This window comes from Canis aureus, chromosome 3, assembly GCF_053574225.1.
Source record: "Canis aureus isolate CA01 chromosome 3, VMU_Caureus_v.1.0, whole genome shotgun sequence".
NCBI classification, from domain to species: Eukaryota; Metazoa; Chordata; class Mammalia; order Carnivora; family Canidae; genus Canis; species Canis aureus.
The window spans coordinates 73,667,771-73,691,161 of record NC_135613.1 but is presented as its reverse complement, the minus strand read 5'-3'; the positions used below and the strand labels follow the sequence as shown (position 1 = coordinate 73,691,161).

Below are 23,391 nucleotides of genomic sequence, written 5' to 3'. Positions count from 1 at the left end.
ATGTTCATAAGGCCTGGAGCAAGTGTACACATGGAAATTACATATATGCTTAAATATAAGTTATAAATCAAGATAACAAGTGTTAAAGTTTATGTTATCCTTTGACTTGATTACTTTTCCCTGGACTTAATTTGAAGACCAGGACCAGAAAGCTTTCTCTGGTCCACACTCATGCATGTCTGAGAACGTTCAGCCTGCATGTCAACTTTTAGCCCCTCAGCAGCCCCTGTGAACAGCTGCCCCTTGCCCACTATCTGGGCCTGCGGTTGCACGTCTGGCTCAGGTGGGGTCCTGGGAGGTGGAGCCTGGGGAAGAGTCTTCCTTGCAGGGAATTCCAGGGTTCTGGATCCCCAGAGCATCGTCTAGAAGTGGAGGTGCATGGACCACCCTTCCTTTCTGGCCCATGGGACCCCTTTGCCAGGGAGGAGACTATGGCCAGAGGAGGGCCAGACTGAGGCTCTGGAAAGCTCAGGAGCCCAGGGCCCCTGAGGCCCCCTCCCTGTTGTTGAGTCTAAGTGTGGCATTGTTCTTAACAATCTCAGGAGGTAAATATCATTCCTTTCACCGGAGTACAGATGAGGCTTCTGCAGAAGATTGCATAACTTGCTCAAGGTCGTACAGCAATACATGCTGGAGCTGGGATTCGACTCCCCAGTGCCTAACTCCAGGGTGACAGTAGCACTGTCACAGCTACACTGGGGAAAGGCAGTGGGGTCTCTCTTCTGGAAAAACAGACATTCAGCTTTTTCCAGCCAACCTCAAGGGGTCCTTAATCTCTGGGTAGCACAAGGGGGGGGGGACAGGTTAGGAAGGTGGGGGTGTTGGAGAGGCACTGGTGGGGCTGTAGCAGGGGTTGAACGATGTGTGGGAGCAGGTTTCCCTGTTAGAACCAGCCTCCAGACCTACAAGGAGTGAAGGACCAGGAATGTAGACAGGATCTGCAGGGGAGGGAGGGGGGTCTGGGTGGTTGGCTACCACCGCCAGGGAAAAGCACTTCTCACTTTCCCCTCCCAGTTGGGAAAGATTTGCTGGTTAGCAGTCTCACCTCCACCCTCCGACCTGGCTGCAACAGCAAGCAGGATGGCCTGCTCTGGGCTCCTTCACCCCCGCCCCCAAAGGGAGGCCCAGGGAATCTCTTGGAGGAGGGTGAAAGCAGAGTCTGGGGGGTGGGGGCAGCCTAGGTGGGAATAATGAGAAGTAGGGGTGCGGCAGATAGGGAGTGTCTTGCCTGACTCCCTAGCTGGGAGCATCACGATTTCCAACGAGTCCACGGAGAAATGGGGGAGGTTGGTGGGCGGTGGGCGGGGGCATGTTGCAACTGGAAGCGCTGTTCTCCGAGCCCTGAGCCGCGGGGGCGGAGGCGGCGGGCTGCAGGCTGCGGGCGCCGGGGTCCTGGTGGGCAAGCTGCACCTGCACCCGCTCACCGGCTGCGGCGGGGCCAGCTGCGGGCGTTCTTCGAGCGGTCCCTCCGCGGCCCGGGGAGACGGAGCCGCTACCTGACTCATGTGCCCCAAAGCAGAACAACACAGCGTCCTAACACCCGAAGGGCTCCACATCTACTCCCCCCTAGTCATCCCCCCCACCCCCCAAAAACCCCTATCCTCCCAACTGGCAGCTCAGCGCCTGGGATGATGCGGGCGGCCCCGCAGTGCCCAGCCGCAGCCGCCCGGCTCGAGCTGGCGAGGGAGTGGGGTGCCCGGCGGGCTCCCGGGGCTCCCGGGCAGGGTGCGCAGCGGGCGGGGGCGCCCCGGGCTCCGCGGCGGCCACCGCCCCTCCTGCGGCTGGAGCGCTTCCAGGGCAGAGGCGCAGCGCCGCTCTCCTCCGCGCCCGCTCAGCGGTCCTCCGCTAGTCGCCGTCCCCTCCTCCTGCTCCTCCTCCTCCCGGTGCCCTCAGCAGCCGCCCCGGCAGCCGGCTCCTCCTCCCCCCGCCCCGGGCGCCCCCCCCCCCGCCCTGGCGCGCTCCCCGCTAACTTTCCCGAGCCCCGAGCGGCGGCGCAGAGCTCCGGCGGCCCCGCGGCCCACTGCAGACCGCGCTGCGAGCGGCTGCGCCGCGTCCCATCCCCGCGCCCCCGGGCGCTCCGGAGACCACAGAACGATGCCCGGGGCCGGGGACCGAGGCGCAGCCCGGGCGAGATGGCTGGGCTCTGGGCTTTTGGGTAAGGCAGCCCCGGCTTCATCCTTTCCCCCTTTCTCCACCCTCCTTGCCCCCGGGGAGGGGACACTTGGCAGAGAAGTGCCTTGGACCCGGTGGGCTCTGGAGTGCGGCGCGGAAGGAGCACCGATGCCACGAGTTTCTTGCTGGCCGCACCGCTAAGGCCGTGCTCCCCGGGGACCGTGCGCGTCCCCTGCCCAACCGCGGCCAGCCCCGTCATTAGTTCTTTGCTGTCTGTGGTGCCTTGGGCTCCCGGCTGCTGGAGCCGCGTGGTGGGGGCTGCGCCCGGGTCTCCCGAGTTCCGAGGTTTAGGCACGCGGCGGGGAGGGGGTCTGTGCCCTGGGTGTAGGGGGTGCCAGGGGGGCGCACGTGTGATTGTTGGGATGGCGCTTCCTACCCCTGCCCGGAGCTGTTTGCAACTTGGATGCTTGTTGCCCAGGCGTTGGGGGCGGGCATGCACCAACTGGAAGGGGTGGAGGAGGGTGCCCGGGGCGGAGGGGGGGGGTCTCCCCTTCCTCCTGGAGCTTTTTCTATTTGTCTCCTCTGCCCTCTCTTCTCCAGTGCCCACTGTCTTCCCTGGGGCGCCACACCAAGGACTGGAGAGGGTTGGAGGCTTGGAGGGACTTGGAGGATCCTTCAAGCCCCCTTTTAGGGAGGATCTTGTCTCTCTTCTTATAAAGAGATTCCACAGGGAGGATCTGTTTAACCTGCTCTCAGCTCTTCATTTTTGAGATGAATATGAAGACTGGGGAGACATATCCAGAGGACACAGAAGGAACAGGGTATTAATATCTATTAATATGTACATGATCATTTTGAGTGGCAAACTCCAAGAGATGAGAGAATGATAGGAGTCCAGAATATCATCTCCTCATAAATCAGAGCTGGATTTCAATGTAAGCTGATTCTGTCTCTGGCACCTGTACCTCTTCCTGTTTATATTTATCAGATTTGGCTTTTGGCAGCTCCCCTCATCGGGCTAGGCACATGATATAGGCATTTGTGCTGAAAACAGGGAGACCGGGCTTTTAAGGGCAGTCGCTGCTGTTTCTGCAAATGCAAATAAACTGTATGCTGACCTGCCACACTAAGCACATGGTAGTGGACGGGGGACTGAGTATTTCTTTCACTCAGGAGCCACTGATTTAATGACATCCCTACAGCTAGAGAGAGGACACTGGTGCTTTCTCTTGTCCCTTTGGCACAGATGTGTGCTGGTTTCACAGCGACCCTAATGAGGCCTGAGGCGCCTCTTTGTGGGGTAGGCATAGTGCCGCTGGGCACCAGCACCCCCCATCCCATCTGATCAGCTCAGGTTCCCATTGTGACTGTGGCTGGGGTAAGGGGTCAGTGGGGAATTCAAACTCATACAGCCATTAATCCAGCCCACTTATCAACACCTCTGGTTTCCCTTCCGCCTACTGCCCAGCTGGGTGGTGGGAGGCCAGCCATTAGAATAATCATAGAACCAGTCCTCTGGGGAAACCACATTATACACTGGGGGAGGAATGTGGGCAGAGTCATGGTGCTTTTCTCCGGGTGGAAGCCCCCAGCTCCTCCTGGGACTGTTCAGCTGAGTAGACTAGGTAGGAGCAGAAGCCCAGTGGAACGGGTTTGGATGACTCCCTGAGCTACCCTTTGGGAGCCCAGGAGAAAGCAGAGTGATTCCTAGGTAGGAGACTTCCAGGCCCAGAACTGGTCCTGCCTATACCACTCCCCGCCCCCCTGGTTTACCAAGGGAATACCAACAGGGTCCCCCTTTGGACCTTGCCCAGGCAGCCGCTGCTGAGCCCTCACAGAGGACATGGCTTTGAGCTTGGGACACAGATGCTAAACTTGCTCTCAGTCCAGGAGGGGTGATGCGGAGGCCAACTGGAGAAGCTCCCTGGCAGCATCAGAGCTGGCAGGAAGTTTGGGAACCGTATCACAGAGCTCCCCTAGGATGAGGAAGCCAGGGTCCAGAGAGGGAAGGTGACTCGTCCCACATGACCAATTGATGGTCAAGTGGGATGGAATCCAGGTCTCTTGGGCTTTGTCAGACCAGCTTACCTCCCTAAAGTTTGGTCAGCAGGATTGTGCAGCTGAGCCGAGGGAAGGGGTGAGGCATGCAGGGATCCAGGCTTGGGGGCCCCCAGACAACTACAGAGACTGGGGATGGAGCAGTGGCCTCCTGGGAGTTCCCTACCTTCCAGCCTCCTGGCGTCATATCAGTCTCACACCCATCCTACAGATTCCCCATAACCTCGCAAGACATCCCTCTCTTAGGTGGAGAAAAGTTCATTGTTGCAGTTGAGGTTTCTGTGGGTGTCAGTCCTTTCCTGAGCCTGTAACTGGTAATCTATCTGTCCTGCCCACCCCTTCCTTGTTCCTTGATTTGCTTAATTGCTGTGATCTGTGTTTAATTATCACTTGTGAGGGTGCTATGTTGTGCAACCCTCTCTCTCCGTATGTATTTATTAAGGGTTTGTTTAATGAGAATGCAATTAAGGAGAGGGCTCTGAGACCCCCTGCTGGAAGAAAAAGAAAGGAAAGGGGGAGGTAAAGAGTTCATGCAGAAGCGGGTGGGCAGGGAAGGGGAGAAGTAGGAGGATGCTCCAGGTTTGAATCTGGACCTGGTGATTGGTCTTTTTCTGGAGATGCTGGCCTGTAGGGTACCCCAAAGCCCTTCTGACTGGCCGCCCCCTGCTGAGATCCATGTGAAAGGTGGATCAGGGCACAGATTCTCCCACTTTGCCCTCTTGCCGAGAGTGTGGGGATCCTCACATAAGTCATGGGCTGGCCGTGCCAGTGCACCCATCCTGTGGCATGCAAGAGAAGGGCCAGGCACACTGATTGGACTTGTTGGCAAAGCTGGTTTTGTTGAGCATCCAGTCATCTCTCAGGGGCATGCTTGTGTCTCAACAAAGCTCCTGGGGGTGGGCAGGAAGTAGGCAGGTTGCCTAGGGAGAGGGAGCTGAAATCTTTCCTGTCTCTGGGCCCAGGTGCCTTGGCTGGCCCAACCCTGCCTCCTGAAGCCCCAGGGGCCTGCACCCCAGGAGGGGTCTTGTCCTGCCTCGGCCCACTTTCTGCCTCTTAGCTCTCACTTTGAGCCTGTCTGACTCCCCCAGGGCCAGAGAGTATCAGCTTCCCCTTACAGTCAGCCTGTTTCCGTCTGCCTTGCAGGCAAGCCCTTGGAGCTAAACTTAGAGTCCCTGCCACCTTGCCCCTCTTTCAGCGGCCCTCCCCTGTGTGTGTGTGTGTGTGTGTGTGTGTGTGTGTGTGTGTGTGTGACTGATCCTTGGATGTGGAAAAAAGTGGCAGACCATTTCCTGCCTTGGCATTTACCTTGGAACATCTGATGGTGGCCAGAAGATTCCTGCTGGTGTGAGTATTTAATAATAAGATTTGCACGCGCTGAGTACTTTTTTTTTTCACTTTGGTAAAACTTGGGAGCCCTGAGTCAATCCTCAGACTCCCCCCAATCCCAGCAGCACCCAAATGAGGATGGGAGGGGCCGAAGGCTTCAGAGAATCGCTAGCTAGTGGGTTAGGGCTTTTCAGTGAGCGAAGGCAAAGCTTTGGGGCTCAGGGTGGAATTCCACAGGATCATGAGGACTTGTTCATCGATCCCATGGTGCCAGAAAGAGGCCTCTAATCCTAAACACACATGTGCATGCGCTAAAGTTGTGAGCAGAAGAAATTCTAAGCAGCTTCTTTACTCCAGGGAAATGGCCACATGGCAAGAATTACCTCTCTGAGGTGCTACAGGGTGTGAGTAGAAAATGTGTGGATGGCCTGTGGACATTCTTGGCTGACACTGGTCATTAAGCTAGGGGTGCCCTGGTTCCTTCCAGACCTGTGATGAAGGCCAGACCTGTCCCCCTCCCTCCTTTCAAACACCATCCTCTTCTACTTGCAGGGTGCCTAGGTCAGAGGGATGGACTCATGGGAAGCCCTGCTTGTGTTTTGTAAGCTCGTGTTTCGGCTTTACACGGAAGTTCAGGAGGGAGGAAAGACCGCTATCCTGGCTTGGGGGTGTGCACGTGGGACATGGCATCCCTGACTTTCTCAAGGTCAGCCAGCAGAGCGGGGCCTGCCTTGCACTTGCCAACCAGTCTGCTCCTGCTCCTGGCCTGGCCACCCTACTGAAGCACCCTTCTGGGGGCCTCTAGTGGATCGACACCTGCCTTTGCTCCCTCCCACCCTCCCAGCACAGCATCACAGGTGAGGGAGCATGGGAGACAGGCCCCCCAGGGCTTTCCTATGTACCAGCCTCTCAGACACAGTGGGCAGGGCTTCCAGATGGCTGGGAGGATGTGCGGTGCAGAGGCCAGCCTTGCCCACCTTCAGTGTTGCCTTAACTTGGGCAGGGCTCTGGACTTTTCCGTGGAAGCCGCTGTGCCTTTCCTTTGTTCCCTCCAGGCTATGGTGAGAATGGCAGTGTTTCACTGTGGGAGTCCTGAGAGTATTAGTTAAGTCATCCACGCAGGCACACACTAATCAGGCAGAAATGTGCACTGTCATGAGCTAGACCTTAAAGAAATAGTCTGTCCTCTGTTCTGGATTGTTCTTTTGCTCATTTTTGCTTCTACCTGTTTAAAGCAGTTAGATTTTACTTGTGATGTGTATTTTTGGTGCTCTTAGAGACCCTGTTCTCTGGGTCTCTAAGAGCACCCAGAGACCCTGGCTGGGGTCGTGGAGGTGATTTGACCCCTGACTTGAGTTCCCCCCATCTTCCTGAGGACCCAGGTTCCTGGACAAGGGAGCCAATGAGAGCTGCGGGCTGGAGCTATGGTTCTTCTTGGAGCTTGGGTCCCAAGGGAGGCCTGTGGTTATCAGGAAGCTTCTCCTGAGGGATTTCCTGTCATAGTTCTGTACTCTGTTCCTTGATTTGGAGGAACAATGGGGATCAGAAGCAGAGTTGGGGTGGCCTGTCTGGCTCCTGTCCCTAGACCTCTGGGGGAGGTGTGCTGCAGGGCAGGAGCAGAGGTAAAAAGAAAGCCAGGAGCGCTAAGCAGAGCTAGCCTTGACAGTGTGAGTACTGCTTTTTCCCTCACTGAGTGTGTGGCCCTGAGCAAGTTAATTTCTGTGTGCCTGTTTCCTCATTTTGTGTATCAAGGATAAAAATAATAACCACCTCCCAGAATTAGTTTGAGGATTACATGAGACAATGTGTATAAAATGCCTCTCCTCTCTTATAGAAAGTGCTAGTTCCAGATTCCCCATTTACTCTGTGGCCCTGGGCAAGTTGCTTAACCTCTCTGAGCTTCAGTTTCATCATCTGTAAAATGAGGAAAATTATAGCTACCTTTTGGTGTTCTAATAAAAGTTGGCGTGAAGGGGATCCCTGGGTGGCTCAGTGGTTTAGCGCCTGCCTTTGGCCCAGGGTGTGATCCTGGAGACCCGGGATTGAGTCCCACGTCAGGCTCCTGGCATGGAGCCTGCTTCTCTCTCCTCCTGTGTCTCTGCCTCTCTCTTCCTCTCTCTCTCTCTCCTCTCTCTCTCTATGTCTATCATAAGTGAATAAATAAATCTTAAAAAAATGTTGCCGTTAATATGTATAAATCCTCTAGCACGACGGTTCTTGAAGTGCAGTCCGTGACCACAGCATTCCCTGGGAACGTTCAGAAATGCAAGTTCTCAGGCTGTAGACCTTCTGAATCAGAAACTCCAGAGGTAGGGCCAAGCTGTCTGTTGTCCTCTAGGATGTTCTGATGTTTTCTCAAGTTGGAAAGCCACTGCTCTAGAACAATTCCTGGCATATAAGCGCCAATCAAAGGATCAGTGCTAACTTTTCAGCACTGACTGGAATGTTGGTGGGCAAGTCCTGCCCTCTTAGGATGAAAGAAAGGATTCTTTTGCTTTGGGGCTTTGGAACGCTAGAAATAGTTCTTGTTGACCCTAGGCAAGTCACTTAGCCTCTCTGTGCTTAGTTGTCTCATCTATAATAGGGCTCTTCAATAGTATGTCACTCACAGGGTGGGTGTGAGGATCAAATGGGCCCGGCACATACTACTTGCTCAATAAATATCAGCTATTATCCACAGTGGCAGGGGTGATGATGGGTTACCGGACCACTGGATGTTCCTTCTGACCTTTGGGGTGAGAGCACTCCACTTTGCCTTCAGAAGAAAGGGCAATGTGAAGAAGCTGAGTGGAGCCTTGAGGGCAAGAAGCAGGGCTGCCACCTCTCCTCGGAGACCTTTCTGTCATTTAAAAAAGTATCACTTAGGTGGGACAACTGGGTGGCTTAGTGGTTAAACATCTGCCTTCAGCTCCGGGCATGATCCGGGGGTCCTGGGATCGAGTACCGCATCGGGCTCCTTGCATGGAGCCTGCTTCTCCCTCTGCCTATGTTTCTGCCTCTCTCTCTGTGTCTCTCATGACTAAATAAATAAGGTCTTAAAAAAAAAAAACAACACATCACTTAGATGCCACCAGGCATCGTTGTCTCAGGTGAGCAAAGCAAGAGGAATGGTTAGGTGCCATAAGGAATTTAGGTAGACAAAAGAGGTCCTTCCTTGATAGTGAGGATGGGAGAAAGAGCAAGATAATTGACCTTTAAAATGAAGACTGATCCTGGCTGTTTTGGGAACAACACCAGTTCTGAGAACTGCCTGTAGGTCTGAGAGCGGACCTGGGCTGAGAGGGGGTTTCCTGGGGCCCAACCAGGACACCCAGTCAGCACAACCAAGTTTCTTTCCACATGGGGCCTTCTTGTCCTGTCTCTAAAATGCACAGTAAAGAATAGTTGGTCAGCTTGGAGCCTTTAGCTCTGGCATTCTGGAAACACTGGGCTGGAGGTGCAAGTCGCTGAGAGGTGATGCAGTTTGGGAAGAACTGGGAAACTTTTTTTTTTTTTGTATTTCAATGGTACCTGTTGTATTTTATTTTATTTTATTTTATTTATTTATTTATTTATTTATTTATTTTTTTATTGGTGTTCAATTTACTAACATACAGAATAACACCCAGTGCCCGTCACCCATTCACTCCCACCCCCCGCCCTCCTCCCCTTCTACCACCCCTAGTTCGTTTCCCAGAGTTAGCAGTCTTTACGTTCTGTCTCCCTTTCTGATATTTCCCACACATTTCTTCTCCCTTCCCTTATTTTCTCTTTCACTATTATTTATATTCCCCAAATGAATGAGAACATATAATGTTTGTCCTTCTCCGACTGACTTACTTCACTCAGCATAATACCCTCCAGTTCCATCCACGTTGAAGCAAATGGTGGGTATTTGTCATTTCTAATAGCTGAGTAATATTCCATTGTATACATAAACCACATCTTCTTTATCCATTCATCTTTCGTTGGACACCGAGGCTCCTTCCACAGTTTGGCTATCGTGGCCATTGCTGCTAGAAACATCGGGGTGCAGGTGTCCCGGCGTTTCATTGCATTTGTATCTTTGGGGTAAATCCCCAACAGTGCAATTGCTGGGTCGTAGGGCAGGTCTATTTTTAACTGTTTGAGGAACCTCCACACAGTTTTCCAGAGTGGCTGCACCAGTTCACAGTCCCACCAACAGTGTAAGAGGAGAACTGGGAAACTTTGGGACAGGAATTAATACAGTCACATGGCTGCTCTCAACTGCCCATTAGCTCTCTAGTCAGACCTGGGTTCAGATTTCAAGTTCCCCTAGAAGATGATCAACTTTGGGGAAGGCACTTTGCTCTTCTTCTTCTTCTTCTTTTTTTTTTTTTTTTTAAGATTTTATTTATTCATGAGAGACACAGAGAGAGGCAGAGACACAGGCAGAGGGAGAAGCAGGCTCCATGCAGGGTGCCTGACATGGGACTCTATCCTGGGTCTCCAGGATCACACCCTGGGCTGAAGGTGATGCTAAACCGCTGAGCCACCTGGGCTGCCCCGCACTTTGCTCTTCTGAGCCTCACCTTCCCATGTGTAAAATGTAGGATTGCTAATACCCATCTTACAGGTGTGTGTGTGTGTGGGAATGAATGGGATTGCCCATTTGCAGCCCATAGCAAGGCTCTGGGCCAGAAGAGGGATCACTGAGAACCTGAGTAGGACTCTCTCGGAGACCTCACTCAGGGAGACTCCAGATCCCCCTTTCACCTGGGAGCAAGGACATCGCCTAGGCACCTTATTCTGATGCCCCTCCTCCAAGGACCTTGAGTTACAGTGGGATCTCCTCCAGGACTCTGTAGGAGAGGAGGAGGGCCAGGGCCTCTTTCAAGGACTCCGGAGGCTGCTCCTAGAGGCCAGGAGTGGACTCTGATGGTTTCCACTCGCCTAAGCGGCAGGGGTAGTATTGGTGTCCTGGGGAGTGGGTGTGGGGACAGGAAGAGCTGGGGAGGGGGCCGGTGCTGGAAGGACATTCCCAGGAGGAGGGTCCCACGGGCTGCAGGTCTGGAGGGGTCAGCGGTCCAGCGCGCTCTCCAAGCCGCCCCGCTCTCGCGCGTCCCTGTGGCGTGGAATCTGCCCCACGCGTGTCTCCCACCCTCCCTCTCACTTTGTGTCCTGCGACCCCTTTCCCGCCGCCGGCCCCCGGGTGCTGCCGCTTGTCGTCCTGGCCTGGGCCGGCTCCCCCCCAACCCAGGCCTCTCCACCCGTGGGGCCGTGGGCCCCGTGGGAGCATCCGGGGCTCGGGGGGTCGAGAGGCCTCTGCGCAGAATCGCGGGCTCCACTTGCCCATTTTCTCTTCTTCGCCACAAGGGACGGGCTCCAGCCTCCACCCCGCCCTGGACCCCCCTGGACCCCACCCCTCCAGCCCCCAGATCCGGACACTTAATTGGGGGGCGGCGCCCCGTCCCAGGGGAAATTCCCTCGGCAAATAGGCGGAGCGGGTCGGGCACTTGGGGTGATGGGGGGATGGCACCTGCGGGGATGGCACCTGCGGGCACTGTGTCCGCAGGGTGGGGGGCGCGGCCGCCCGTGAGGGCCTCGTTTTCCTGGGTTGGGGTGACCTCTGCTGGTCATTCGGAGTGCCACACGGGCGGGCGGCTCGCTGGTCTAGGCCAAGCGCCCAGTGGGGGTGCGAAGGGGGTGGGGTGGGGGTGGGAGTGGCTCAGACAGTGTTAATTGACGTAAAGAGAACCGTCCTCCCGAAGTTGATACAGAGGGTGACAGCGACCTCCTTGCCTGGCCAAACCTCTCCTCCCTCCCAGCGTCCTCTTCCAGAGCTCAGGCTGGAGATCCCCGCAGGGGTTTATTAAGGGAGGTGGTGACTGTCACACAGGTCTCTTCCTGCTCCCCGCATCCCTGTCCCTGGAGGTGTCCGTGGGGAAGGCCACCACGATCTACGCTGTCAATGGCACGGAGATCCTGCTGCCCTGCACCTTCTCCAGCTGCTTTGGCTTCCAGGACCTCCACTTCTGGTGGTCCTACAACACCAGTGATACATTCAGGACAGTAAGTACTGGGGGAAGGACAGACCCTCCTCCCTTCCCTGTCCCCTCACCGGTGCCTCCCTATTCCCTGCTCTGGTCCCTTCTGGACTGACCTCCCTGTGATGGTCCCCAGAATCCACCTTTTGTCATCCTTTCTCCTAGCATTCTTTCCAGAGCTTGTCCAGAAGGATGGAAGTGGGAGGGATGCTTAGATGGTGCTGCCAGAATTTGGGGTTTGTTGGAATTCTTGGCTAGAGTCCTTTGTCTGGTCTGAAGAAGTGCCTGAAACTTGGATTGCTTGTGTAAAAATAATTTAATAATAAAAAAAAAAACAGAAGAGACAAAGACCTGTGGAAGGCTTGGAGAGAAGAAATGAGAAACATCCAACTGGGAGAACAGCTAGGGAACTGGACCTAGAAAGAAGGGAGAGGAAGCTAGGGAAGAGAAAGCTCTCCTGCAGGAGCATCGGCAGGGCTGTGGGCTGGGGGTGGGGATGGATCAGGCGACAGGTGTTTGGTGAGTACTCGCTGTGCAGTCTCGTAGGGGACCCGAAGTGTACACAAGGAAGCCACAAGAGACCAACTCTGGTTGTAATTAAACACTGGGTTCAGAGGCTGTTGATGGACATTGCCTTAGGATTGATCCAGGTCTTGATGGAGGGCCAGAATCAGGGGGACGGGGACAAGTTGTCAGCAAAGGCTGAGGTGGTGGCAGTGGCGGTGGTGACAGAGGGAAATGAGAGTGGTATTTGCCAGAGCCATTACCTAAAAGGCTTTTATGAAGAAAGCAATAAAAGCTGTGCTTCATTCCAGGGAGATCTTAATGACAGAAAATGGGTTTTGCTTGAAGCAAGTGAAATTCAGGTTAGACAAGCGGAGCTATCGATATTGGAAGGAAACCAAGTCCGGGGAGCACCTCTATAGGCTCTTTCTGGACCTGGACAGGGAGGCATCCAAGGAGTGGGCTCGAGTGATGCTCTCTGACTCTTGACCCTGCTTCTTTCCTGGCCACCTCTTCCCCATCCCCCCCCCCCCCCCGCCACAGCTCATAGACGGGACGGTGAAGAACGAGAAGTCTGACCCCAAGGTGAAGTTCAAAGATGATGATCGCATCACTCTGGAGGGTTCCACTAAAGAAAAGATGAACAATATTTCCATTCTGCTGAGGAACCTGGAATTCAGCGACACGGGCAAATACACCTGTCACGTGCAGAACCCCAAAGAGAATAATTTTCGACACCAGGCCACCATCTTCCTCCAAGTTGTTGATAAATGTAAGCAGTGGGGGGCTGGGGCCAGGGCAGCAGAGTGGGAAGCACTTCATTTCAGTCGGATGGCAAAATGGACCACACTGGTGTTTCCTTTTTGCTTTATGCTTTCAGAAGTTAATGGAGTCACATCTGGAAGCTCAAATAACTTAGCTCCAATACTTTCTCTGTCACTGAACAGCATATGATACACACTTAGCCCCTCTGAACCTGGTTTTCCTCATCTGTAAAATCGATATCACCCTACGGTGCCCGTGAGAAGTAGGGATGCGATGTAGGAGTGGCTTGTGGTGGGAAAGTCCTCTGCGTGTGCTGATTATTACCATTCTTGCATATTCCCCTGGCAGCTGTTGATCGAATGCCAGGTATCACACCAAAAGTGCTATGGATGATCCCCGGTGTTCTTGCTTGAGGAACTGAGAGTGTGGGTAGGACAGGAGACTGGTAGACAGAGGACTGACGTAGGGGAAGAGCACGTAGAGGCACAGGCAACTGAGATTGATAAGAATGGTCACCCCACTCTGGAGCTTAAACCCCAGTTGGGGATCACAGTCTGACACAGTTGGAACAATGGGGCAGTGAAGAAGCCTGTGGGGAGGAGCCAGGTGGTCACACGACCCCAGACACTAGATGTGGTTAGAGAAGGGGCTGGAGATGTAACGCTGGGCTTCCTGGGCAGGGAGCCTGGAAGGCTAGGGAGGCACAGAGGTAGAGACTGCTCTAGGATCCTGCTTGTATCACATTTCTTGTGTGCCTGGGGGCTCCCTTCTCTCCTGGATGATGGGCGGGGTGGGGGGGTAGGTGTGCCTGGAGAGAGAGATGCCTGTGAGTTCATCTGTTGGCTGTGCCCAGGGTAGAGCCAGAGGCCATCTAGGCAGCTTGCTCTGAACCTGGAACCTTCTGAGTCTAGGCTGTGTATGGCACCTTCCTCTATGTTGGGATGTTGTCCCACTTTGTGCTCAGTCTTTGTAAGAGTGAAGAGGAGGGAAGGGGCAACAATGTTTAAGGAGCATTTCAGGGTGCTGGGCACTGAGGTAGGTGCTGTCCCTTGCCTTTGCACCTTTGTCCCTCACACATCCCGTTGAGGGGATCTTTTCTCCATTTTTCCAGATTACTTTACTCATCTAGCCAACAAATATTTATTGAGCACCTACTTATGTGACAGACATTGTTCTAGGCACCGAGGATATAGCATGAACAAAGTAGACAAATTCCTGCCCTTACGGAGATTTCCTTCCAGTCAGGGGAGATATGTAGTAAAATAAAGAAGGAAATAAAAAAAAAAAAAAAAGAAGGAAATGGGTGGCTCACTTGGTTTTGTGTGTGCCTTTAGTTCAGGTCATGATCCCGGGGTCCTGAGACTGAGCCCCATGTTGGGGGCTTTTCTCTCTCCCTCCCCTTGCTTGTGCTCTCTTACTGTCTCTCTCTCAAATAAAAAAAAATCTTAAAAAAAGGAAATGATGTTGTATAAAAGAACATAGCTAGTGTTGTAGAGAAAAAGCAAAATGGGGAAGGAAAGAGGGGGTGCTAGCAGTGTCACTAGGGAAGGCCTCACCAGAAAGGTGATATAGAATAAGCACATTTGAAGAAACTACGAGGATATCTTTGTGAAGATAGTCCAGGCAGTGGGAACGGCAAGTGCAAAGGCCCCGAGGCAGATACTTGAACATCAAAGAGGTCAGAGCGTCTGGAACAGGGCAAATGGCAAGAAATGAGTCAGGTTAAGCCATACTGTGTGGGACCTTGTAAGTGAAATGGGAGCCACTGAAGAGCTCTGAGCAGAAGAGTTAACCCAGAATAAACTCTCTGTAGCGTGAAGAATAGACAATGGAGTAAGGAGTCCAGTTAGGAGGACTCCAGGCCAGGATATCTTGGGCCAGTGAGGTACTGAGCAGTCAGATTCTGGAATTTTTAATTTAGGGCCATTAGGATTCTTAGGTGAATTGGCTGTGGGGTTTGGAGAAGGGAGGGGTCAAGGATGACTCTAAGGATTTTGGTCAGAACAACTGGAAGGATGGAATTTTCTCAGCAGAGGTGGGGAGATGGTGAGTGGAGCAGGTTCTGGAAGTCAGGAGTTTAGTTTTCAGAGCGGGAAACTGAGGTAGAAGGTTACTAGTTCATTAGTGACTACTGAGATCCGATAGTTACAATCCAGATAACCTGACCCCAAAGTCTTCCTGCCACATAGAAGTTGTTATAGGGAGATTCTTGATTTTTCCCACATGTACAAAGGGGGCCCAGAAAGAGGCAATGAAATTCTCATGTGGCAGTTTGGGGGTCAAGTCAAAACGGCTCTGGGCCCTGGGTCTGGATTATTCCAGAACTGTGTGTGTCTGTGGGAGGGGATGTGGGTGGAGGGGGTGGAGGAGGAACCTCTTTGTGTTGTGCCTTCACCTGATGGACGCCATCTTCCAGCTTCTGCTTCCTGCCGGAAGGCCTCCGGAGGGTTGGGGGCTGGGTGCGGGTGGGCATGTCCCAGATGCCAGGGTTGGAGGGCTGTACCCATCGGGCTGCCATCGTGCTGGGCTCCAGGTGACTCCTCCCCTCGCCCAGCCTCTTCTCCCCCTGCTCTGGCCATATAGTGGAAGAAGTGGACAACACGGTGACCCTCATCATCCTGGGCGTCGTGGGTGGGGTCATCGGGCTCCTCATCTTCATCCTGCTGGTCAAGAAGTTCATCGCCTTCATCATCAAGAAGACTCAGGAGAAGAAGTGAGTTGACTCCATTGCACCCTCCGGTCCTCCCCCGGCGCACTATCCACTCCCGTCTTGTGCTGTGGGTGTTCCCAGCATTGTTCCATTCCACTGTCATCTGCCCCCATCCGCCTTCATCTTTCCATCTGTCCCCTCATCCCATCCTCTCTTCCCACTCCTGCCATTCTTTCCTGTCTCCCGGCCCCTCTTCCTCTCCCTCTTAATACATATTTATTGAGCACACGGAGTTCCCTGAGTACATGAACTTGCTCTTCCTCATCCTGCTGCCTTCCTGTCCATCCCATTAGCTTCTCTCTTTCCATTTGTACCTTTCCAACCTAAATCCTACCAAAGGATTTAGGTTGCCTTGTTTTTTTAATCAGAGAAAATACGAGATTCCATGCACAGAAACTCTAAAATGGGAAAACCCTTCTAGGCAGATGGGAGTCTCACTGCGAAATTCTTTTTTTTTTTTTTAAGATTTTATTTATTTATTCATGAGAGATACACGGAGAGAGAGGCAGAGACACAGGCAGAGGGAAGAAGCAGGCTCCCTGTGGGACTCAATCCTGGGACTCCGGGATTATACCCTGAGCCAGAGGCAGATGCTCAACCACTGAGCCACCCTGGCGTCCCTGCGAAATTCTTTAAGTTCACATGTGGGAGACTGAAAAAAAAATCTAAAAAGGCTTATATGGCCTCCCCAGAAGCCCCAGGGCGAGCTCAGGTTTAAGATAGACACTCACAGGGCAGCCCGGGTGGCTCAGTGGTTTAGCGCCTGCCTTCAGCCCAGGGCCTGATTCTGGAGACCCAGGTTCGAGTCCCACGTCAGGCTCCCTGCATGGAGCTTGCTTCTCCCTCTGCCTATGTCTCTGCCTCTCTCTCTGTGTATTTCATGAATAAATAAACAAAATCTTAAAAAAAGATAGACACTCACACCTCTAAGGGGAAGGAGAGGGAAGACAGGGAGATGGAGAGGGTACGAGCCCCAGATCCAGACTTGCCAGAGCTGTGGCAGGCTCCGGAGCAGCAGGAGTGAATGTAAAAAAGCATTTTGAAGCTGTGTTATCAGCAAGAAAGATAAGAGGACAACTTCGGGGAGTTGGAGCAGAGAAGGTGGTAGAAGCGAGGAACAGAGAGGGTGATAGTAGCAAGGAGATGCAAGGGGGAAGGGGGAGCTGCTCTGGTTCTATTCGCATCATTCTGCTTTCTTGAGTAGACGAAGTTAGGCTGGAAAGGGCAGAAATCCTGCTGGTGGGGGTGGGGGGGGAGGCTGCAGGCAGAGGGGATGTTAAGGGGATGGCACTGGGGGTGGGGAGCAGGAGGCCCTGGGTTTCTCCTCCAGCGCTGGCTGAGATGAAGAATTCTTGGATGGCCTCCCTGCATCATGGCCAGGGTTTTGGAGATTTTGAGAGGGGCCAGGAGCATGGAGTTAGATCAAATTCTCTTCCTAATAACCAGTTTTGCTACTAATGGTTAGCAAAATTGGAGAGCAGATTATTCAACGTGTGGTTTAAAAGCACCTAGAAAAGAAAACAGGGATCACTGGGAGCCACCATGGGTTCATCGAGAACAAGGTCGACCACACCTTTTCTTGCTAGGGCGCTGGTGGATCAGGAGATGGCTGTGGATAATAACACTTCTTGTCATTCATCGAATGCCTACCATGTGTTAGGTACTCTGGCAGCTATTTATATAATAGCCATAATTTTTATTTTACAGTTGAGCAAGGCGGGGCTCAGAGTGGTTACATGACTTGCCCAGGCCACACAGCCAGAAAGTCATAGACCTGAGATTTGCACCCTGACTTGCCTGGCTTCCGAGCTTTAACCACTTTCACCATACCCTGCTGTTTCAGGGAGTATATCCAGAGTTCATTCATTCATTCTTTCATCTGATGGCTATTTTTGAAGTAGTGTGTACAAGGCACTGTGCCAGGTACTGTAGGAAATTCTGGAAGGAATGACATTCTGCCCTTAAGTAAAGAAGACAGGACGTATATGCAAATAAATGTAAGACAAGGTAGAGAAGGTAGGTGCTTTAGAATGCTCCAGGGGTTCAGAAGAGGGTGGAATTCTAGGGAAGGATTTTTGGCTGAAGGGTGATTGTGGTAGGCCTCGCAAAATGGATATAATTTAAGCCTTGGGGAGGGTGAGGAGAGGGGTGTTCCAGAATTGCTGAGAGCAGAGGCAGAGAGTCTGGTAAGAGGCATGTGTCTGGAGGACAAGGTGTTTTGTTGGTTGAGAGGGTGGAGTGTGTTAGGGGGGAAGGAGAGAACAACCCTGCAGAGGGTGTTGCAGGGAGACCCCTGGGGACCCAGGAGGCCAGGTTGAGATTGGTTTTCCTCCTGGCTGCAGCGGAGCTGGTGAGGGCTTTCAGGGCCTGCCGTGGTCAGAGGGCATTGGAAGAAAGGGTCTGGCTTTGGTGGGACTGGGCAGGGGGAGGCTGGAGGTGGAAGACAGTCCACAGGGAAGCCTGAGAGGGGCCCTCTGAGCATGAGAAAAGCCTGCATGAAGAGCAGGGATGGGGTGGTTTCTCAAGAAGAGGGGAGGTGTTGGACAGCATCTCAGGATCCGTTCTGGACTTCCACTCATGGGGGCAGTTCCCTTTGTCTGAAATGTCTCCTCCCTCCTTTCCTGCTCATCTTTGTGGGTCTCTACTTCTGTGACATGTCTGAAGAGCCCTCCCTGATCCCTGGAAGGGGACTTCCTAGGTGGATCCCTCCTTGGTAAACCCTTCATCCTATCTTTATCACGTTGTTTTACGGTTACTTATGTAATAATGCCACATTCTCTGGAAGACTGCAACTTTTCTGAAAGCAGGCACCCTTCTAGTCTGACACAGTGCTTGGTACCCACAGATTCTCAGTAAGGAAATATGGAGTGCTTAGGAGTACAGTAAGGTGGACAGGAATTGTCTGGGCTGACTATACCTTAGGTGTAGAGATAAGTAGCTAGCTAGATGATTGACAGATTGATCCATCTGAATAGAGGTCTTCAGGGCTCTGCTTATTCATTGTTATTAAGATTTGAATTGTACCAGGAATGATGCCAAATTTCCAGGAACCTAGTGACTATGTTGGAGAACAAAATTGGGATTGAGGAAGAAGGAGCTCCATAGGCTGGAAATATGGACTAAATTTTGCAAGACAAAATTGATGAGGTCAAAGTAGTAAGCCCTTCCTGAAGTCCTCAAAGCCAGCAACACAAGCCCAAGGTGAGGCTAAGCTAGTTTAGCCACGGCAGCCATGGAAAGGGCTGGAGATTTTCATGAGCAGAAAGCTCGGGGTGAGGTAGGAGTCAGGTGTGCTCTGGAGAGCTCTGCACAGCCTGGGTGCCGTTGGGGTGGGACGTGCTAACTTTGGAGCATGTCCAGGTCCGGGCAGTCAGGGGGGTGAGCCTTCCAGGGGATGTCTTCCCATGTGACCATCTCTCCTTCCTGTGGCCTTCTCCCCCGTCCCACCACCCTCTGCCCACACCTGCCATCCTTGATGCCGGGACCTCTGCCCCTTCCACGAGCATTCTTCTACCTCTGGTCACAGCCAGCTCAGGGAGGAAGGGCCTGCCGGGGGTCTGGGGGAGGAGCTCTGTGCCCTTGCCATGTTGCCTGCTGGCCTGCACCCTTCCCCCTGGGATGGCACAGCCTGGGAATTAGTTTGGTTTGGCTTCCTGTGAGCACTGACCCCTGGGAACAGTGCCTGGTACCCTTGCCTCCTGCCACACTGGCACGACTAGGTGATGGTGGGCCTTAGTGGGTCCTGTCTGCCTGCCAGGCACTGTTCTAGGTGCTTACTGATGCTTCATGGCACCCCCACAAGGAAGGTGTCATCGTCATGTCCATTTTATAGATGAGAAAACTGAGGCCTAGAGAGGTTGGGTGACTTGACCCCTTGCCTTGCCACCTTTGCCCTACAGAAGGCGAGGGGGAGGGTGCGAGGCTGGTCACGGGGCCCACGGCTCCACTCCACAGCTGGCCCCTGACTCTGGCCTCTCTCCTCCTCTCTCCCTCTCCAGGAAGGAGTGCCTCGTGAGTTCCTCAGGGAATGATAACACAGAGAATGGCTTGCCTGGCTCTAAGGCGGAAGAGAAACCACCAACCAAAGTGTGAGGCCCCGCTGGGGGCCAAGCAGCCGCCCGGGCCTCACTTGCCGATGATGAACGGATGCTTGAGCCATGTCCGTGAACCCACGTGCCTGAGACACCTGCTGCTTGGCTCCAACCGTAGTCTTTCTGGGGAGACATTGGGGTCCAGCCCAGCCTGCCTGCCTCCTCCCAGCCAGGGCTCCCCACGGATGAGGGCTGGCCAGAGGAGGGGGCCTGTGGAAAGCTCAGGAAAGGAGAGCTGGCTGGTGAGGAAGGCGGGGTGCCCCCTCCCACCCCGCCGACACCTGGGATACATGGGGTCTTCTTCAGTCTCCCCACCCTGTATGAGCAATACCTTGGTTTTCCTCCAGATTTCTCGTTAAGAGAGGCTTGTGGGGATCAGCAAGGCCTGCCCCAGTAGCTGGACCCCAGTGAATAGTGTGGAGATCTAACCCTTTTGGTGGTGGAAGTGGCCTAGGGGACTGGGTGCAGGATCTGGGGGTGGCAGCCTGCTGAAGGGGGGCCTCTAGTGAGAGGCTCTGATGGATGCGTGATCCCCAGGTCCCTCTAGGGAGGCGCTTCCTTTCCTCCCCACCACGGGGTGGTCCGCTGTCCCCTCCGCCCCCCACTGCTGCTTGGAGTCTGTGAACACTCCCCACTAGGGCTGGCCACCTTGGTCTTGGGGGGGTCCCAAGACCTGCTGCCAGGGGTCTCCCCTGGCTTGTTCCTCTGATCTCTGAGTTCGTGAGGGGCATGTGAGGGGGGCCCTCCAGCCTTCATGGAGAACTGGGGCGCTACCTATGCCTTTCCTAGCATTTCTCCTTGGGGAACCAGGACTGCAGAGGTTGGCGAGCCGGTGTCCAGGGCCTCTTGGCTACTGGGGTGCCCACCCCAGCCCGACCAGTGCTGGCTGCCCCTTCTCCTCGGCATGGCGGGACCATTGCCGCCCCTGGGAACTCCCAGGCTTGGCTCCCCCACTCCTGCTCCTCTTTCCCCGATGCAGCAGGTGGCATCATCTTGCTTGAGATGTTGTACCCTCAGACCCTCCCCTCCTGTGGGTTCACTCCTCCTGTGCCCGTGCCCAGCCATCACACCCTCTCCCCTGGCTCAGGGTTGTTCACCTCTAACCCGGGGTCAAGGGCTTGCTTTCACCTCAGGGATCCTCTTGCTTTGGAAGAGGGGGCCCTTGGGTTTTCTGGCTGCTTCCTGTTCAGCTGTGCCGCCGCCTCTCCCTCCCTGGGGTTGGGGAGGAGCAGGAAGAGAGTGCTCACAGTCTTCCTTTGCTTTTCTGAGAACTGGTTTGCACACCCCTGTGTGGGGGGCTGGACTGTGCCTTAGCTCCTTGTGTCCCGGCTCACCCCCTCTGTCCCTTCTCCAGCCTGAATGGGACAGCCAGCTCTGGTGTGGCACTATGCGAGGGGTCCCCAACCTGCCAATGCCCAAGGCCATGCCAGGGACCTTGGAGCTGGGGTGGTGCCAGCAGAGGCCCCCTGGACGTGATGGGATCTTGGAGCTGTCGGGGTCCCCGACAGGGAGGGCAGCCCTCTCTGACACTGTGTCCTCTAGGCCTGAGAGGGAAAGGGGCAGTAGAGGTTATGGGGGCTGCCTCAGGATCCTCCCTGTCAAAAGGCAGCTGCAGGCTTCCCCTAGGGCGGAGGCAGGGGAGGCGAGGAGCAGCAGCTCCTGCAGGGCGCCTGGCTGGGGCCCACGGCCCTCACTGCATCTGATGGGTTTGCAGGGTCCCACTCTGATCTGCCTCCGGGGCTCCCATCCTTGTCCCCCCAAGAACCCTAGGTTCAGGTTCAGATTATCCTGGCTTGAGAGCAGACAGACCAGAACTACCAGGCATTTGGAAAACTTCTTGTGGCTACCTTCAGGAGAACGGTTTTCTTCCCCCTTCCCAGTTCCAACATTTGAACAAGCTGAGTCGCCTGGGCTCCTCTTACTCTCTTCAGAGGAGGGGGGCGGTGGGGGAGGAGTGTCACCCTCTCCACTCCTGGGTCTGTCTCTTGCTGACTGATAGGTGGGTCATGCATCTTCTCTGGGCTCAGCTTTCCCCATCCATAAAGTGGGTGTAATCATATTTACCTACCTCCCAGGATTGTTGTGAGGCTCGGCGAGTTTTTGTCTAAAAAAAAATCGTTTTGGCTTGGAAAGGGATCTTGGAGGCCAGGCATTATAAGTGGAGGGATTTTTCCAAGTCCATCCTGTCCTCACCTCTGTGTCCCCTCCCTAGGAGATACACACGCACAGACATACATGCACATGCACGCATGCACTTTCTCTGTCTCTCTCACTCACTCTTGCTCTCTCTCTCTTCCCACTCCTCCCCCTTGGGATTATTTTAGTCTTTGTAATATTAGAAACCTTGGCACTGATGCTTAAAGGTACTTATCCATGGCTTTTGTTTGGGAGTTTTCAATTCAGGTGATAGAATAGGGACTGTAGGGGGACATTTTTTGGTGGCCCCAATGCCTGGGGGCATCATGGACATTTAGTGAGCAAGTACTAAGAATGCTCAGCTTCATCCTCACAGCAGAGAAGTGTTCTGCTCCAGTGCTGGGGTGAGACCCATGGAGGAGCACTGGATGGATTGCAATGGAATGTATATGGGCAGAGCCATCTTCCCAAGCAGAGCCTCAGTGTGTGCAGATCTCAGAGGGCGGTCTCCAGGGGCTGGTGAGGGTGTTTCCAGGGCTGGGGGGCTAGAGAGAGCCATTTGTAGGATTGATCTTGGAAGCCCTGCAGGCATCAGCTGTGCTGATAGTAAAGTCACTAAGACCAAAGACAGTCTTTCCTAGCTCCCCATCCTTGACTTCAAACCGAGACCTCAGCATTCCAGGCCTTGGGGTTCTCCCTGGGTAGGAATTGAGCAAAAAGCCATCAGAATGAACCTGTAAGGTGAGGGTGGCCTGGGAGAGGGGCCGATGGAGCTCAGACCTTTCCCACCTGGCTGGCTGACCAGAGCTGGAGGTGAAGCGAGGGGTGTGACAGCATGCCCTTGAGATGGTGGCAGGAGAGGGTGTGTGAGTGGAGACACACACCTGTGGACTGGGGGCTGTGCATGGAAGAGCAGATGTATGGAGGTGTGTGTGTCTGAGATGGGGGAGACTCTGCACACGTGGGGAGCCATCTTCCCTGGCTGGATCTATACCTGTTGGGACATCAGGAGCCTGAGAAAGGATAGGAGACTGAGAGGAAGACCAGCCATGCTCTTAGGTTCCATAACTCCATGACTCCCTCCCTGTTAGGGACAGCTGCCATGAGTGCTGGGGGAGGGGGGGCAAGGAGGGGAACTTCTCAAGAAACCCTACAGCTTGCTTCACTTTACTCTGTCCCAGGTTGGAGTCCCGCCCCTCCCACCTCCCACCTGATATTCAGAGCTTATGACTATCTTATGCATGGTTTATTCCTCTGGCTTGGATGACAATACCCATAGTCAATCGTTTTATATAACTATAGATCAAATCAGTGCAGCAATAGGTCTGGGAGGCCTCTGGTCCATGGGTGCCTCTGGGAGGCACACATATGCACACACCCAGCAATGACTTGTGTTCAAGCACAGAATGGATGTGATCAACTATCTTGCCTTTATAACATGTTTGGCATTGTAGAATTTTATTTAGCTTTGCCTTGGATGAAATAAAAAATTATGTTTAATAGAAATGGCTTGGGGTTTCCATTTTTAGGCTCACTGGGAGTTGGGTTCCAGTTTTATTACTTGTCAGCTGTAACTGGGACAAATTCCTTTGCTTCCCTGAGCCCCAGTCTCCCCAGTCTCCTTGTCTAAAATGTTACCTGCCTCGGTAAGATCACACGTGGAAAATGTCGAAGAATGTGTGGCACATTCCCGGGGAATTCA

The 23,391-nt window shown here is 53.8% G+C and overlaps 1 protein-coding gene across 1 annotated transcript; it reads left to right on the top strand.

The window, feature by feature from the left end:
* The first annotated feature begins 1,970 nt into the window (after window positions 1–1,970).
* On the top strand, window positions 1,971–23,195 carry SCN4B (sodium voltage-gated channel beta subunit 4). The gene is made up of 5 exons (XM_077893712.1): window positions 1,971–2,155; window positions 11,336–11,508; window positions 12,531–12,759; window positions 15,336–15,465; window positions 19,461–23,195. Exons 1-5 carry the CDS (start codon window positions 2,095–2,097, stop codon window positions 19,552–19,554), a joined length of 687 nt encoding a protein of 228 aa, XP_077749838.1. The 5' UTR covers window positions 1,971–2,094; the 3' UTR covers window positions 19,555–23,195.
* Window positions 23,196–23,391: the final 196 nt, after the last annotated feature.

Coding starts and splice junctions, on each gene's coding strand:
- SCN4B (XM_077893712.1), top strand. CDS start 2,095: ATGCCCGGGGCCGGGGACCGAGGCGCAGCCCGGGCGAGATGGCTGGGC. Junction 2,156..11,335: donor GCTGGGCTCTGGGCTTTTGG/GTAAGGCAGCCC, acceptor ACTGTCACACAG/GTCTCTTCCTGCTCCCCGCA. Junction 12,760..15,335: donor CCTCCAAGTTGTTGATAAAT/GTAAGCAGTGGG, acceptor CTGGCCATATAG/TGGAAGAAGTGGACAACACG.